This window comes from Triticum aestivum, chromosome 5B (assembly GCF_018294505.1).
Source record: "Triticum aestivum cultivar Chinese Spring chromosome 5B, IWGSC CS RefSeq v2.1, whole genome shotgun sequence".
Taxonomy (NCBI): domain Eukaryota; kingdom Viridiplantae; phylum Streptophyta; class Magnoliopsida; order Poales; family Poaceae; genus Triticum; species Triticum aestivum.
This window is the reverse complement of record NC_057807.1, coordinates 365187990-365203595: the sequence shown is the minus strand read 5'-3', so window position 1 is coordinate 365203595 and position 15606 is coordinate 365187990. Positions and strand designations below refer to the sequence as shown.

The 15606-nt window shown below is 44.4% G+C and overlaps 1 protein-coding gene across 1 annotated transcript; it reads right to left on the bottom strand.

The window, feature by feature from the left end:
• Positions 1 to 1273: 1273 nt before the first annotated feature.
• Positions 1274 to 4595, bottom strand: LOC123111881 (chromatin remodeling protein EBS). Its single transcript, XM_044532757.1, has 5 exons — positions 4364 to 4595; positions 3936 to 4278; positions 3764 to 3832; positions 2289 to 2427; positions 1274 to 1699 (listed from the first exon to the last, which is right to left on the bottom strand). The coding sequence occupies exons 1-5, from the start codon at positions 4434 to 4436 to the stop codon at positions 1673 to 1675; spliced, it is 651 nt and encodes a 216-aa protein (XP_044388692.1). The 5' UTR covers positions 4437 to 4595; the 3' UTR covers positions 1274 to 1672.
• Positions 4596 to 15606: the final 11011 nt, after the last annotated feature.

Below are 15606 nucleotides of genomic sequence, written 5' to 3'. Positions count from 1 at the left end.
AACTTTTTAAAAAAATCAAAAAATTCTGGAACATTTTTGTGGTGAGCATGGTCGAGTGTTCTACTCGTATGAAGTTTGCTCGGAGAAATGACTTTTGTGTTCCTGTGTGAGAAAATAAACAAAATTATAACTTCAAAATACTTGAATAGTAAGTTGTACATAGAACCCTTTTTTTTGGCACAGAAAACCAGGTAAGTCATTTCTTCGCGAAACTTTATATGTGAGTATAACACTAGACCATGTTTATTCGAAAATAGTTTCAGAATTGTTTAACTTTTTTTATTAACTTTTAAGGCGTCCTTTCGTTCATATGATAGAAATATAATGAGAATTGAAAAAACATAGAAAGTGAGATGACACGCATGTCAAATCCTATAGAAAAAGAGATGACATTTGATTCATAGGATAGGAAATTTTTCACTGGGTCTAGGCTAATATTTTTTTTCTTTGAAACATGAAGATTGGTTACTCTCCTACGTAGGAATAGGAACCTATCCCTACAAACCAAATTACTTCAAAAAAATTCTTATTTCTTCAAAACTCCTCTTATTTCTTCAAAACTCCTGTAAACGGCCTAGATATTTTATCAATGTGGGTGTGCTTAGACCGAGGATCCGACGGGTAATTCCTGATTATGTATTTGTTGGCCATATTGAGACTTCATATATAACATGATGTCACCTCTCTCGTGCGCATATTATCTTCTTCACCCTGGCATAATAGCAAAAACTCATCACACCGACACTCTTCTACTTGCAATTCTATTCAGTAACCCAGAATTATGTGTGTACATGAACGTAGTAGTTCCTTCCCTCATAGAAAATTACGCACACAATTCCGATCCACAAAGTTTAATGTTGAATGTGTGCAATTTCACTTGTATGTTATACTCCATCCATATATATATGGCCTAATCCGTTTTTTGAGAATGCCCTTTGACTATTGATAAGATTAATAATAGGATATGAAATGTATAATGTGAAAATTATATCATTAGAAGCTCCTTTCACGTATGAATTTGACGGTATGCTTTGTGTAACTTGCATGTTATATATTATTGCTCTAACATGTGATCAAAGTTAGTCTCGAAAAACGTATTAGGTTAGTCTCAAAAAACGCACCAGACCATATATGGATAGAGGGAGTATATGAAATGGGACATTTACGATGATGATTTAGATGTTGATCTAACGATTTATGAAGGCCCCTAAGATTTAATAAAATCTCAGGCAACTTGGGAATAAACAATCCCTACGAAAGTATGTAGCACGGATTATTGCAGAATTATTGAAACAACATAAACATGTCGTCATGGTCGCCAGTTCACAAGACTCTGACACATCTAAATTATGAAACTACAACAGTCAAGCTCATCATCATCATTCACACAGGAAACGTTTCCGTTTCCTGCAGGGAACAAGTTAAATCACACACAAGGGCTACTTTGACAAGAGCAAATGACAGTACAATTCCTGATTTCCTTCTCGCCGATACCTAGATTGCAGGAAACGCTCCCGAGATACAGCAGCAAACATAATTTTAATCCTACAGTTAAATAGCCTAGCTCATCTCATGCACTGTACAACGCCACGTTTTTTTTCTGCACCAGCAATGGAGGGCTGACGCCATAAACAGTGCATCTCCTCACCGGGGATGGTTTTTGTTGAAGCGATTACTTCTTCCGCCTTTTCGGCTCAACCTGCAGTTGATGGGCCAAAATTAAAGAGGGATAGAAAAGAATGTGCTGAATAAGTTATATCTTTTACTCAACAAAAGCTATATCTTATATTAAGCTCATCTTCACCATGAAATACATGAACTGAGATCATGCTAATGGGTGACAATAGCTGTGCTAACAAAGAAGATCCTAATCACTGCTGATAGCAGCTTAGCGCATTCAGTTATTCCAAGATAATATCAGAATGTCACTTTAAGGTCCTAACTTGTTTTGCTAACCAAAGAACAATTATTCTTACCATAACAGCCTATGTAAGATTGCCAGCATATGTAAGGCTGCTTGGCAAGGGACTAACTAATGTTCTGCAAACACAATATAATAAGGTTCTTGACAAAGTACTATACACATGCATGGACTCAAAGAACTCATGACAGCAAATTTTAACTATACATGTCAAACACCAAACATTTTCCTAGGAATATTGAAGGAACAAAGGCAAGAACCACCAACTTTTGGAAATTAAATTCAATAAGATAAAGGCATAAAGCTAGCTACAAGCAGAAAATTAATAAACAATACTGTCAAGAAAAAGGAACAAAAAATCACTGACCTTAGAATCAGAACTTGGTGAACTCGGGTATGAATTTGAAGGTCTCTTTGCACCATTTTCTTTAGCACAATCCGCGCACAGGAAAGTATCTAACTTTTTGGCCTGCTCAATGGTCATTCCCATACAGGTTGGATGGAACCTGCACAGGTTCAAAGGTACATACTGAATAAACATGTGAATAAAGAAGGTCAACAGTAGCAGAAATGAAGCAGCACAGTACTAAATACTCCCTCCATTTGAACTAAAACCACGACACTTATTATGGAGCGGAGGGAGTAGCAATTTGTTGCTGAATGTTCTGTATGCAAATATAAAGGGCACGTGCCATGCCTATATATAGAAAGTAGGAAAGAAGTGTTAAGAGACATTTAACATGATTGGTGGTCAGATAAGAGAGAACTGCAATGCGAAACTAGTTGTAGCAAATACTCTTATAGGAGGCAAGGAATTATTAATCCAAAACAGGCAACCTTTAAGTCAGAAACTAGAAGGAAAGGACAAACATATGTTCTGTTCTTTGCATCTTTTTCTGAAGTAATAAACAACAAACATCTCTTTTGTGTTGCATCTTTATAGATTAATAAATATGCAACACTGTGTTCCTTAAGATGATACTCTGTACTTCTGTAGGTAAGGTGCTCCTTGCAACAAATATAAGGATGAGATACAATTGCTTTAACCGCAGATATAATCATTTTTAGGATTGAAAATAAGGATAGCTCTAAAAATCAAAACAAATGAATGCTGTGCTTGTGTGAAATACTGATTTCCAAACTCTGACATGGTATGTCCAAAACACTTACATATTTATGTAGTTCAAACATCTTTCGAAGTTGGAAAAAGGTCAAAGTATGCAAATTTATAAACACCAAAGAAACATCCAATATGCACTTCCCAAGTATTCCACAGGGAGGTGGCAATGGCATCACCGTATCAGAGCCAGCTCAATGCTTTCAAGGCAGCTATTTCTCAAACAACCAAGCAAAAGCACAATGCACATGCTGAAACAGAGCATGAGACACAGAACAAAGAGCTTGCTGAATTTTCTAAGAGAGACGGCCCTTTCACAGACATGAGACAAAACTGTTCTTTGGAATCATATATCTTATGAAAACTATGAATGTGACATCAGTGTAAACTACATATCTTTGAGAACTGCAAAGCATAAGAATGTGGAGCATCAGGCTGTAAGAAACCTTAGAAGTTCATCAATTGCACTTGACTATCTTCAGTCCTAACCAAAAGATGTCATACCACAATTTAACTAGGCTTCCCAATGAAAATACCCGAACGCAAGGTAAACTAATTTGTGATGCACGGCAAAAAAAAAAGATATAAGCTGGATAAGCTGAATGCAGCATGTGAATGCAAGGCAGCTAGTTGCTGATGCTATCTCTTGGCCATATAACCACCAAACCGACAACACCAGCTGGGTAAACTCTGATAAGAAGAATTCATTTTTCTCAGAGATTTACCAGTCTTTGCATCCCTCGCATTGCACCATGAGGTCATCTGGGTTGTACGGCATCTCGCACTTGCAGTACCTAAACACAAAAATCCCAAATGAGACCACCATACGACAGCCAGCCCCACAATGCATTGCAAATCGGGCGACAGCTAGCAGAAGGCAGGGCACGCAGCACATACACGGCCACACGGTCGGGGGTGAACGCTCCGGTGGCCGCCTTGTACTCGAATCGGCAGAAGAAGTCTTCCGGGCCGACGTTGTCGAGCTTGGTGTAGTTCTTGAAGGAGTGGACGATGCACTTGCCCTCGATGGTGTGTGCGCTCTGCGTGTCGAAGTGGTCGGAGAGGAAGAGCTCTTTGGCCCCGTGGAACTGCCGGCGGCCGCCCTTGGACTCCTCCGGCCGGTAGTACCAGCGGACCCGCACCCGCACGCTCCCCCGACCGTCCGACTCCAGGCTCTCCACCCGGGCCACGTAGGGCGCGTTGTCCGTGTCCGACGGCCGCATCAGCACGCAGTCCCCGACTTCGCATCAGGAAAGCAGGGTCATCAAACAAAGACCAAATCTTGGCGGAAATGGCGATGCAGCAGCATCAAGGAGAGCACGTACCTCGGACGACCTTGGTGGTGCCCCTGATGGTGTAGGAGTCGATGTCCCTCTTGCCCTGCTTGGTCTTGGCCATGGAGGTCGGGGTTGGATCGGGAGGAAACCCTAGGAAGCTGAGCTGGGGGAAGGACGGGAAGGGGGGAGGGGTGTGGTTGGCCACAGCTCCGTTCCGCCCAGGGAGGAGGAGAGACCGGGGAGGGGAGGGGTAGTCTCGGGATTTCGTGGGGGAGCAGTGAAAAACTGAAAATGTGAAATGGAGGTTTGAATCCAAGTGGCGTCCTGGCATCGTCCGCCGTCCGATGGGAGCAGGTTTGGCGTCTTCTCCGCCATTTGGACGGTGAATTTTGCCTTTCCCATTTCTCAAAACTATAGACAGAGGCAAAGAGCACCCGCGAAACACGGTCTATTTTTCTCGCCCTGGTTCTAGTCACACCGTGTGTCGCGCTTAGTCCACGCCGCGCGTGACCCTTACGTGGGGTTCGTGGGTGACCAGTAGGGACAATAGCACAAAATGTAGGTTGATTTTATGGCAATGATGATTTAATTATACTCTTATTAGGGCATCTCCAACGGCGACCTGTAAATTTTTTCCCGCATCTGTCCGCAGACAGGGGCACCAGTCGGCAGACATGGATGCCGGAGCCGGCCATCCAACGCTGCATGCATACATTTCAATTGCTTTTTCAACAGCCGGATGGAATTCATGCAAGCACGACGGATTTTATACAAACCGGACGAAAAACATTTACATTTTAGACATATTTTAATTGAAAAAGGTAAAACTATGTGCACCGTGCGGAACTCCATTCCCACGACACGAATACACTACAGTAGTCTACGGCCTGCCGCGGCGGATTCATTTGTTTTCCTCATGTCCGACGGCCCGCTCATCAGACTGTCGGGAGCCCCTAAGGTATACCCCCCCCCCCCCGCATCTTTCATATGTTCGGCCACGCAGATCATCGAAGTGGCAAAGGGGGTGCTTCAGCTGGAGGGGAAGGGGGCGCCTCCGCTTCCGTGGAGCCCAGGCGGGATTCGACGATGGTCTAAGATAAAGAACCGACCAAGTCATGGGTTGTACAAGTCGGCGACACGCTAACGGTGGCCTTCCTGGGACCCAAGCAGCGGCGGCCTCCCTTGTTCTACTTCTCCTTGATGAAGGTGACATGCGCGGGCGTGCTGGCTACCGACTCATCGATCTTCGCATAGCCGGCTTCTTTCTCTGTCGGCAGGGCGCGGTTACGCGTGCGTTGATGTCAGCATGCGCGGTCGCATGCACGTGAGGCATGGTACGACGCGGCGTCTTCCATGGCAGCCACGATGCCCGTGTCGCTGTGCTCCCCCCTCCCTGTCCGTATTGGCCTGGAGCAACTCGTTACTCCTCCATGAGCTGGCTTGGAGCGGCGAGTTACTGAACCATGCGCCAGCTTCGGACGGCAACTTGCTCCGTCAGGATAGGCGAGGGAGGTGGAGCAGCGAGCTGCCTCGCTCGTATCTGGCGGGCTCGGCGGGTCACGCAACCGGAGTTTACGCCGGAGAACTACTCTTCCTGCTCGTCGGATGCCATCAAAAGGGTGGAGAAAATGGTGCAAGGAGGAGATGGGGAGTGGTGTGATTCTTGCCCGGCATCTGGCCTACTTTAAATAGCGGGCGAGGAAAGAGCTTGCTCAGTGTTGTGTTTAATGTCAACTCGCTCATGAACAGACGTGTGGCTGAAGTAGGTTTCTCATCTTCCGCATGGGTTTAATGAAGGCGTTTGAATGCGACGAGGAGGCGTGTTCAGCTAGGTATGCAACGGGCGACAGTCTCGGCCGGCACATCGCTTCAATGGCAGGACCAGTGAGAGGTCGCACCCACTCTGCGCGGGCTTAATGTGGAGTGGCCGCTCTATGGTGGTATGAATGCGGGCAGCTGATGACGGGCAAGAGCGCGCGCGGGCGAGGGAGGAGGGGGTTTGGGTGGGCCTAGGTGGTCAGAAGCGGGCGTGGGTGTTGTCTAGACGCTCGCAAAGCCCTCTCACGTTTGTCTCCAGTTTGTGGGATAATGTACGTCCGGACCGTCTTGCGGACCGATACAGGTCCGCGTTGGATGACTCATACGTCTCCGTCATATCTATAATTTTTTATTGATTCATGTCAATATTATACAACTTTCATATACTTTTGGCAACAATTTATATGATTTATTGGGCTAACATACTGATCCAGTGCCCAGTGTCAATTCCTATTTGTTGCATATTTTATTGTTTTGCAAAATATCCATATCAAACAAAGTCCAAACGTGATAAAACTTTATGGGCATGCGTAGTAGTACTTTGCTTCGAGGGCTAATAAACTTTTGCAATAAGTATGTGAGTTCTTTATGACTAATGTGAGTCCATGGATTATACGCACTTTTACCTTTCCGCAATTTGCTTGCCTCTTCGGTACCGTGCATTGCCCTTTTCTCACCTCGAGATGTGGTGCAAACTTCGCCGGTGCATCCAAACCCTGTGATATGATACACTCTATCACACATAAGCCTCATTATATCTTCCTCAAAACAGTCACCATACCTACCTATTATAGCATTTCCACAGCCATTCCGAGATATATTGCCATGCAACTTCCACCGTTCCGTTTTTATGACTTGAGCATTCATTGTTATATTGCTTTGCATGATCGTAAGACAGCTAGCATGGTATTTTCATGGCTTGTCCGTTTTTTTATATATTTGCCATGCCAGATCATTGCACATCCCGGTACATTGCCATAGGCATGCATACAGAGTCATATTGTTCTAGGTATCAAGTTGTAATTTTTATTTCTTTTGAGTTGTAAGTAAATAGAAGTCTGATGATCATCATTATTTATTATTAGAGCATTGTCCCAGCGAGGAATGGATGATAGAGACTATGATTCCCCCATGAGTCGGGATGAGACTCCGGAAGGAATAAAAAAAGAGAGAAAAGAGACCAAAAAGAGTCCAAGAAAAAAAGAAGAAAAAGTAAAAAAAATGAAAGAAAAAGAGAGAAGGGGCAATGTTACTATCCTTTACCACACTTGTGCTTCAAATTAGCACCATATTTTTCATGCAGAGAGTCTCCTATGTTGTCACTTTCATATACTAGTGGGAATTTTCATTATAGAACTTGGCTTGTATATTCCTATGATGGGCTTCCTCAAATGCGCGAGGTTTTCGAGCAAGCAAATTGGATGCACACCCACTTAGTTTTCATGTTGAACTTTCATACACTTATAGCTCTTAGTGCATCCGTTGCATGGCAATCCCTACTCCTCGCATTGATATCAATTGATGGGCATCTCCATAGCCCGTTGATTAGCCATGTCGATGTGAGACTTCCTTACTTTTTTGTCTTCTCTATGTTTACCCCTATCATCATACTCTATTCCACCCATAGTGCTATGTCCATGGCTTGCGTTCGTGTATTGCGTGGGGGTTGAAAAGGTTGAAGCGCGTTAAAAAGTATGAACCAATTGCTCGACTTGTCATCGGGGTTGTGCATGATAAATACTTTATGTTAAGAAGATGGAGCATGACAAGACTATATGATTTTGTAGGGATAACATTCTTTAGCATTGATATTTTGAAAGACATGACTGTTTGTTGGGATGCCTGAGTATTGATGTATTTATGTCAAATTATAGACTATTGCTTTGAATCACTCGTGTCTTAATATTCATGCCATAATTAGATTATATGATCAAGATTATGCTAGGTAGCATTCCACATTAAAAAACATATTTTTTTATCATTTACCTACTCGAGGACGAGCAGGAATTAAGCTTGGGGATGGATATGTCTCCGTCGTATCTATAGTTTTTGATTGTTTCATGCCAATATTATACAACCTTCACATACTTTTGGCAACAATTTATATGATTTATTGGACTAACATATTGATCCAATGCCCAGTGTCAGTTCGTGGTTGTTGCATTTTTTGTTTCGCAGAATATCCATATCAAACAAAGTCCAAATGCGATAAAACTTTACGGAGATTTATTTTGGAATATATGTGAATTTTTGGAAGAAGAATCAACGCAAGACGGTGCTCGAGGAGCCCACTACTTATCAGGGCGCGCCAAGGGGAGCCCGGTGCTTCCAGCCCGATCGGAGTTATGGATCTCCGAGAATTTAAGAAATGGTGAAGGGCCAGAAAACAGGAACGTGAAACAGAAGAGAACAGAGATAGGGAGAGAGAGATATCCAATCTCAAAGGGGCTCCCGCCCCTCCACTGCCATGGAGACCATGGATCAGAGGGGGAACTATCCTCCCATCTAGGGGGAGGCCAAGGAATAAGAAGAAGGAGGGGGCTCCCTCCTCCTCTCTCCTGGTGGAGCCGGAACGCAGCCTAGGCAATCATCGTGATAGTGATCTACATCAACAACTTCACCGTCATCATCACCAACTCTCTTCCTCTCTACGCAGCGGTGTAACACCTCTTCTCCCCGCTATAATCTCTACTTAAACATGGTGCTTCATGCTATATATTATTTCCCAATGATGTATGGCCATCCTATGATGTTTGAGTAGATTTGTTTTGTCCTATGGGTTGATTGATGATCGTGATTGGTTTGAGTTGTATGTTTTATTTTGGTGCCCTCCGTGTCACGCAAGCGTGAGGGATTCCCGCTGTAGGGTGTTGCAATACGTTCATGATTCGTGGTGAGAGTGACAAAAGCTTATACCCGAGTAAGTGGGTTGTTGCGTATGGGAGTAAAGAGGACTTGATACTTAATGCTATGGTTGGGTTTTATCTTAATGATCTTTGTTAGTTGCGGATGCTTGCTACAATTCCAATCATAAGTGCATATGATCCAAGTATGGAAAGTATGTTAGCTCATGCCTCTCCCTCATATAAAATTGCAATAATGATTACCGATCTAGTTATCGATTGCCTAGGGACAAATAACTTTCTTGTGTAACAAAAACCTTTCTACTAAACAACTAACTTTTATTAGCTAGCAAACTATTCATAGTTTTATTCTCTCTAAGTACCTCTAGTTTTATTCTTGCAAACCTATCCCATCACCTACAAAATTGTTTCATACTTGTTCTAGGTAAAGCGAATGTTAAAGTGTGCGTAGAGTTGTATCGGTGGTCGATAGAACTTGAAGGCAATATTGATTCTACCTTTAGCTCCTCGTTGAGTTTAATTCTCTTATTTATCGAGAAAGGCTACAGTTGATCCCCTATACTTGTGGGTTATCAATGGCTTCTGCGGTCCGGACATATGCATTCGATTTGAGGGTCGACGTTGGAGATGCCCTTATAAAGGATGTTGTAGTACTCACCTCCCGGGGTCTTCGAGAACAAAGAGGGCCTCTGCACCGTTCGGTGACGTGCCGCGGAGGCCTCTCGGGGGCTCTCTGTGTCGTTTTATCTGCACAAACGACGCGTGCTCGGGCGGTCCATAATAGGTGGATCGTGGGTGTGCCTGAGGCCACCGGCCGGCGCGTAGTGTGCCGGCTGGACTTGTCTGTTGGGGTGTTCAGCCCCGTCGGGTTGGCTCGATCATGACAGGCGGGGAATGCGCCATGCTAACTAGCTGGTGCCAGAGACTAGCTATGCGTGGAGTCCCTTCGCGCCGTCTGTTTCGCGCTGGCCCCATGGCTGCATCCCTGGGGCTCTCCATGTCATCTGATAGGATTGGACGGCGCACCCAGGTGACCCGGGCGGCTTGACTCAAGGGTCCATGACTGGTGGACCGCGAGTGCGGCCAAGGCAGCATCATGTGTTGAATTTGCACTACAAAAAAAGACACATTCGTGACATTATGGCCCGAACAAATGTTTCTGTCATGGTTATAACACTTCTATGATGATAATTGTGACAAAAACACGTATCATCATAGATGTGGTGGGCTCCTACTTCTATGATAAAAAGTCATGACAGAAAATGGGCTTCTCGTCCTGGGCGGGCCGGGGACACACCTGCATGGCATTCTTTGGGCCGTCCATGACATAAAAAATCATAGTAGAAGTAAGGGCGAGGAAATTTTCACGGAGTTCCTGGTTACGCTAGGTGGTCGGGGTTGAGCGATGCAGTGTGGTTTGCACGTTTCTCTCTCATACGCGCACATGGTGTCAGCTGTGTTCGCTATAACTGAACCTGAGCGAGGTGTTAACCCGAGCGATCGCACTCCTAGGTACCAAAGCCAATTGATCGGTCCCTTCACTGCTAACTAAACCCGATCAGTCGTTGTTGCTGCTTACTGAAGCCGATCGAACCCATGTGCGGGACATAGCTAGCCGGTTGGGTTGTCTCTGGATGAACAATGCATGTTGCTGCCGCGCACGTGATACGTAGAAGGAGTCGAGACGTGGTGAGTCCAGCCGGTTAGTTGGCTGTGGATGAACAGTACCCGGTGGGGGCTGGATGAACATGACCCCGGGTGTGTGTAGGTGGTTACCGCTGGATGAATAGGACCCCGTGGTAGTAGGCAGTTGCCGCTGGATGAGCAGGACCTCGAGGAGGCCGCCACACCCCCCAACCGGTTGGGGGTGGATGAACAGGACCCCGTGGAGGCTGGTTGAACAGTAGGCGGTGGAGGCTGGATGAACAGTAGCCCGTGGATGAACAACGGCTGGTGGAGGCTGGAGGAAGTCGACGGTGGATGAACAGTAGCAGTGGAGGACGGCGAGGCCTGGGAAGGGAACAACACGGACGCGGGGAAGACTCGGCAGTTTTTTCCCACATGGAGGGGAGTACGAGGGTTTGCTGGTTCATATGCCATCGCCGGAGAATAATAGGAGGTGTGGTGAGTGGAGGGATGGCCAGGCCAGCGATGGGAGTAGGGTAGGGCGGTGAGGCCTGCACGACAGCATAGCCGGCCACAGAAGGTAGGAGCAACCGGTACGACCGGTGCTGGTTTGGGTAGCTAGAGTAAGAAGACCAGAGGTTGAAGAAGCAATATGGCCGTTGTATTAATATCCTACGTTCACTGCAGCTAGAATCGTTTATATTTACTAAGTTGACAAAGCCTTGCATCCGCGTCAACTTAGTAGGCCCACAAGTTAGCCTACAAATCTGGTGGGTACCAGCAAGCAGGGGGAGGAATCATTTTTTGCGCGTAATAAGGAGGCACTTCCTTACGTGCGAAGATATAGCTAGTGGGTCCCAGCTGTCAGCGGGGGGAACATTTTTTTGCGAAATACAGAGGCCCTTCCGGTGGGTGCTGCTGTCAGGTGGAGGAGTCAATATTTTACGCGTAATAAGGTGGCACTTCATTGCGTGTGGCCGTGGACCCAACTGTCAGCCTGTCCACATACAATCATCTTCCAATGGATGACGTTCGTTGACCACGCCGCACCGAGAGCACCAAGGCGGTGGACGACGGCGAGGCCTAGGAAGGGAACGACACGGAGTTGGGAAAGACTTGGCAGTTGTTTCCCACACGGAAGGGAGTACGAGAGTTTACTAGTTCGTCTACTATCGCCGAAGAATAATAGGAGGTGTGGGTGAGTAGAGGGATGGCCAGGCCAACAATGGGAGTAGAGTGGGGCGGTGAGGCCTACACGGCAGCATAACCGACCATGGGAGGCATGAGTAGGCAGTACGGCCGACACTGGTTTGGGCAGCTGGAGTAAGAACATCAACGATTGAGGAAGCATGACTGCCGTTGGATTGACATCTAACGGTCTCACGGTGGTAGAGTCGATTGTTGACTAAGTTTTTTTGTTGAGAAAACTTGTGTATGCATCAACTTAGTAGGCCCATAAGTCAGCCTCCAAATCTATGGCAGACAACATACATCTCATTTGCTATTTTTTAAATAATCTGCAACCCATTTGCTAATTCCTAAGGAATTTATTACAACCCAGTTTCTGCCTAGGACCACCGTCAAAAAGTTCAACCTAATTTTGCATATTTCGGTGGAGTCTGAACTTTTTTAATCCAGAAATTTCGAGTCTGAAACAAACAAATTGAAAAACAATTATCTTAAAATCTAATGATATTTAAAATCTAAAATTTGGAAGACAAAACCAAAATTCAAAAATAATTGCCAGATTGCTTTTTAAGGGTCAATTGCCAGTTTGGTGGTTTTTATATTTCCAACCCATTTGTTAATACTTATTACAGCTCATTTCATATTACTTATTAGAGCCCATTTTCTGGGCGAGCCGAATGGATCTATCCTTGTCTTGAAAGATTTGCAGCCCAACAATTTGCAAATAAAAAAATCGATTTGTAGCCCAGCATGGCTAGACCGAGTAATGTTAAAATAAGCTTGGTCTGGGCAATTTATTGTGAAGGTTGATAATTTGCGCGTGAGTTGCAGCCGGAGCATAAACATTCTAGTACATTTAGACGTCATTGCACGTCTATGATTACAACTGTCCGTAAAATCTTAACACGTTTTTTAATGATTTTTGAACGTAATTAGCATGATTAACCTGCCAACTTATAACGATAAACATTTTTTGTAAGAGCTTATTGGTTTGCCAAATAAAATATTGTTTTTTTTTTGTAAGGTAATAAGACTTGGACATTTGAGTTTGTTTTAGGGAAAACCAGTGGTAAAAAAATCATCCCTGGAAGTGAAAACAACAACAAAAAATAAGGAAGTAAAGGTGAAAAAGGGAACTTTGCATGTTTTCAATATAATAATATATGTATATGAACTAATAAAACTATAGGTAAAGACCAGAAATCGGAAGTTTTTTTTTGAGAATGGAACTGGCTATGCGTTTTCTTTAGTAAAAAAACTGGCATGCGGATGTTCTAAGAGAAAATATAACTAAGGCTGGCGGGCCAGAGGCCAGTTGATATCTGCTAGATCTTGGTGCCCCATTGTCATCATGGGTTGGGCCTATTATAAACAAAACCTAGCTTGGGCAGTCTACAGCCCGATTGTTAGTTGCTCGACCTCAAAAAACAATATACCTACTGGATCCCAGTTGTCAGTATGTACTTGTAGATTCTCTCATTTATTGACCACGGTGAAAATTTCATGGGTATCACCGTCATAGACGTCAGCATTATTTTTCCATCATGATAATAAATGCATGCACTTGCTTTGCAAACGCCCATGGACCTGCTGGATCCGTACGGTTAGGCTAAGTATGGATAGGTCTTGTGGTTCCACAGACGAATTTCAAGCAAATCGGATGCTTTTCATTGAGACCGGACTAAATTCATTGCATTTTACATATTTCTTTTTATTATATGGAAAATTTTACATATTTCAACTAATAATAACCGACTAGGCCTTTTTTGAGTCCATGGGAGGCGCTTCACACGATCGAGATCCCGACACTTAACTCTTCTTGAAGGCCCAAATCCATCGTTCCTCTCTTTTAACAATTTGCAGCTAGGCTTGGTGTGCCACAGCCCAGTCCCGACGTGTTGTGTCCAACTATCAGCCTGTGAAACTGATGGAAATTTTCCCTAGAGGCAATAATAAAGTTGTTATTATTATATTTCCTTATTCATGATAAAGGTTTATTATTCATGCTAGAATTGTATTGACCGGAAACTTCAATACATGTGTGGATACATAAACAAATACCGTGTCCCTAGTGAGCCTCTACTAGACCAGCTCGTTGATCAAAATATGGTTAAGGGTTCCTAACCATAGACATGAGTTGTCATTTGATAACAGGATCACATCATTAGGAGAATGATGTGATGGACAAGACCCATCTGTTAGCTTAGCATATGATCGTTCAGTTTATTGTTACTGCTTTCTTAGATGTCAAATACATGTTCCTTCGACCATGAGATCATGCAACTCCCGGATACCAGAGGAATGTCTTGTGTGCTATCAAACATCACAACGTAACTGGGTGGTTATAAATATGCTCTACATGTATCTTTGAAGGTATCTGTTGAGTTGGCATGGATTGAGATTGGGATTTGTCACTCCGAGTATCAGAGAGGTATCTTTGTGTCCTCTCGGTAATACACATCATAAGAAGCTTGCAAGCAAAGTGACTAAGGAGTTAGTTACAAGATGATGTATTACAGAACGAGTAAACAGACTTGCTGGTAACGAGATTGAACTAGGTATGAAGATACCAACGATCGAATCTCGGACAACTAACATACCGATAGACAAGGGAATTACGTATGTTGTCATAAAGGTTTGACTGATAAAGATATTCGTAGAATATGTAGGAACCAATATGGGCATCCAGGTCCTGCTATTGGTTATTGACCGAAGAGGCATCTCGGTCTTGTCTACATCATTCTCGAACCCATAGGATCCGCACACTTAAAGTTCGTTGACGATATAGTATTGTATGAGTTATGTGAGTTGATGACCGAATGTTGTTCGGAGTCCCGGATGAGATCACGGACATGACAGGAGCTCCAGAATGATACAGAGGTAAAGATTGATATATAGGATGATAGTATTTGGTCACAGGAAAGGTTTCGGAAGTACCGGGTATTTTATCGGGGTGCCGGAAGGGGTTTCGGGAGGCCATCGGCAAGCGGTGGGCCTTATGGGCCAAGGAGGGTGGGAAAGGAAGGGGGAGGCACCCTAAGGCAACAACGCCCCTTTCTTTTCCCCTCATGTTCAAATAAGGAAGGGGGTGCGGCCAGGGCAAGCGCCCTAGGGCAGCCGACAGCCACTTGGGGGCGCCCTAGGGAAGCCTCCTCTCCCCCTCCACCTATATATATGCATGGAGAGAGAGGAGCAAAATACACCACGATTCCCTAGCCGTGTGTGGCGCCGCTTTCCCTCTAGTTCGTCCTCGGTCATATTTCCGTAGTGCTCGGCGAAGCCCCGTGGAGATAGTTGCATCACCACCTCACTACACCGTCGTGTGATGACCCACAAGTATAGGGGATCTATCGTAGTCCTTTCGATAAGTAAGAGTGTCGAACCCAACAAGGAGCAGAAGGAAATGACAAGCAATTTTCAGTAAGGTATTCTCTGCAAGCACTGAAATTGTAGGTATCAGATAGTTTTGTGATAAGATAATTTGTAACGAGTAACAAGCAATGAAAGTAAATAACGTACAACAAGGTGGCCCAATCCTTTTTGTAGCAAAGGACAAGCCTGGACAATTTCTTATAATGAGAAAAGCGCTCCCGAGGACACATGGGAATTACCGTCAAGCTAGTTTTCATCACACTCATATGATTCGCGTTCGTTACTTTGATAATTTGATATGTGGGTGGACCGGTGCTTGGGTACTGCCCTTTCATGGACAAGCATCCCACTTATGATTAACCCCTATTGCAAGCATCCGCAACTACAAAAGAAGTATTAAGGTAAACCTAACCATAGCATGAA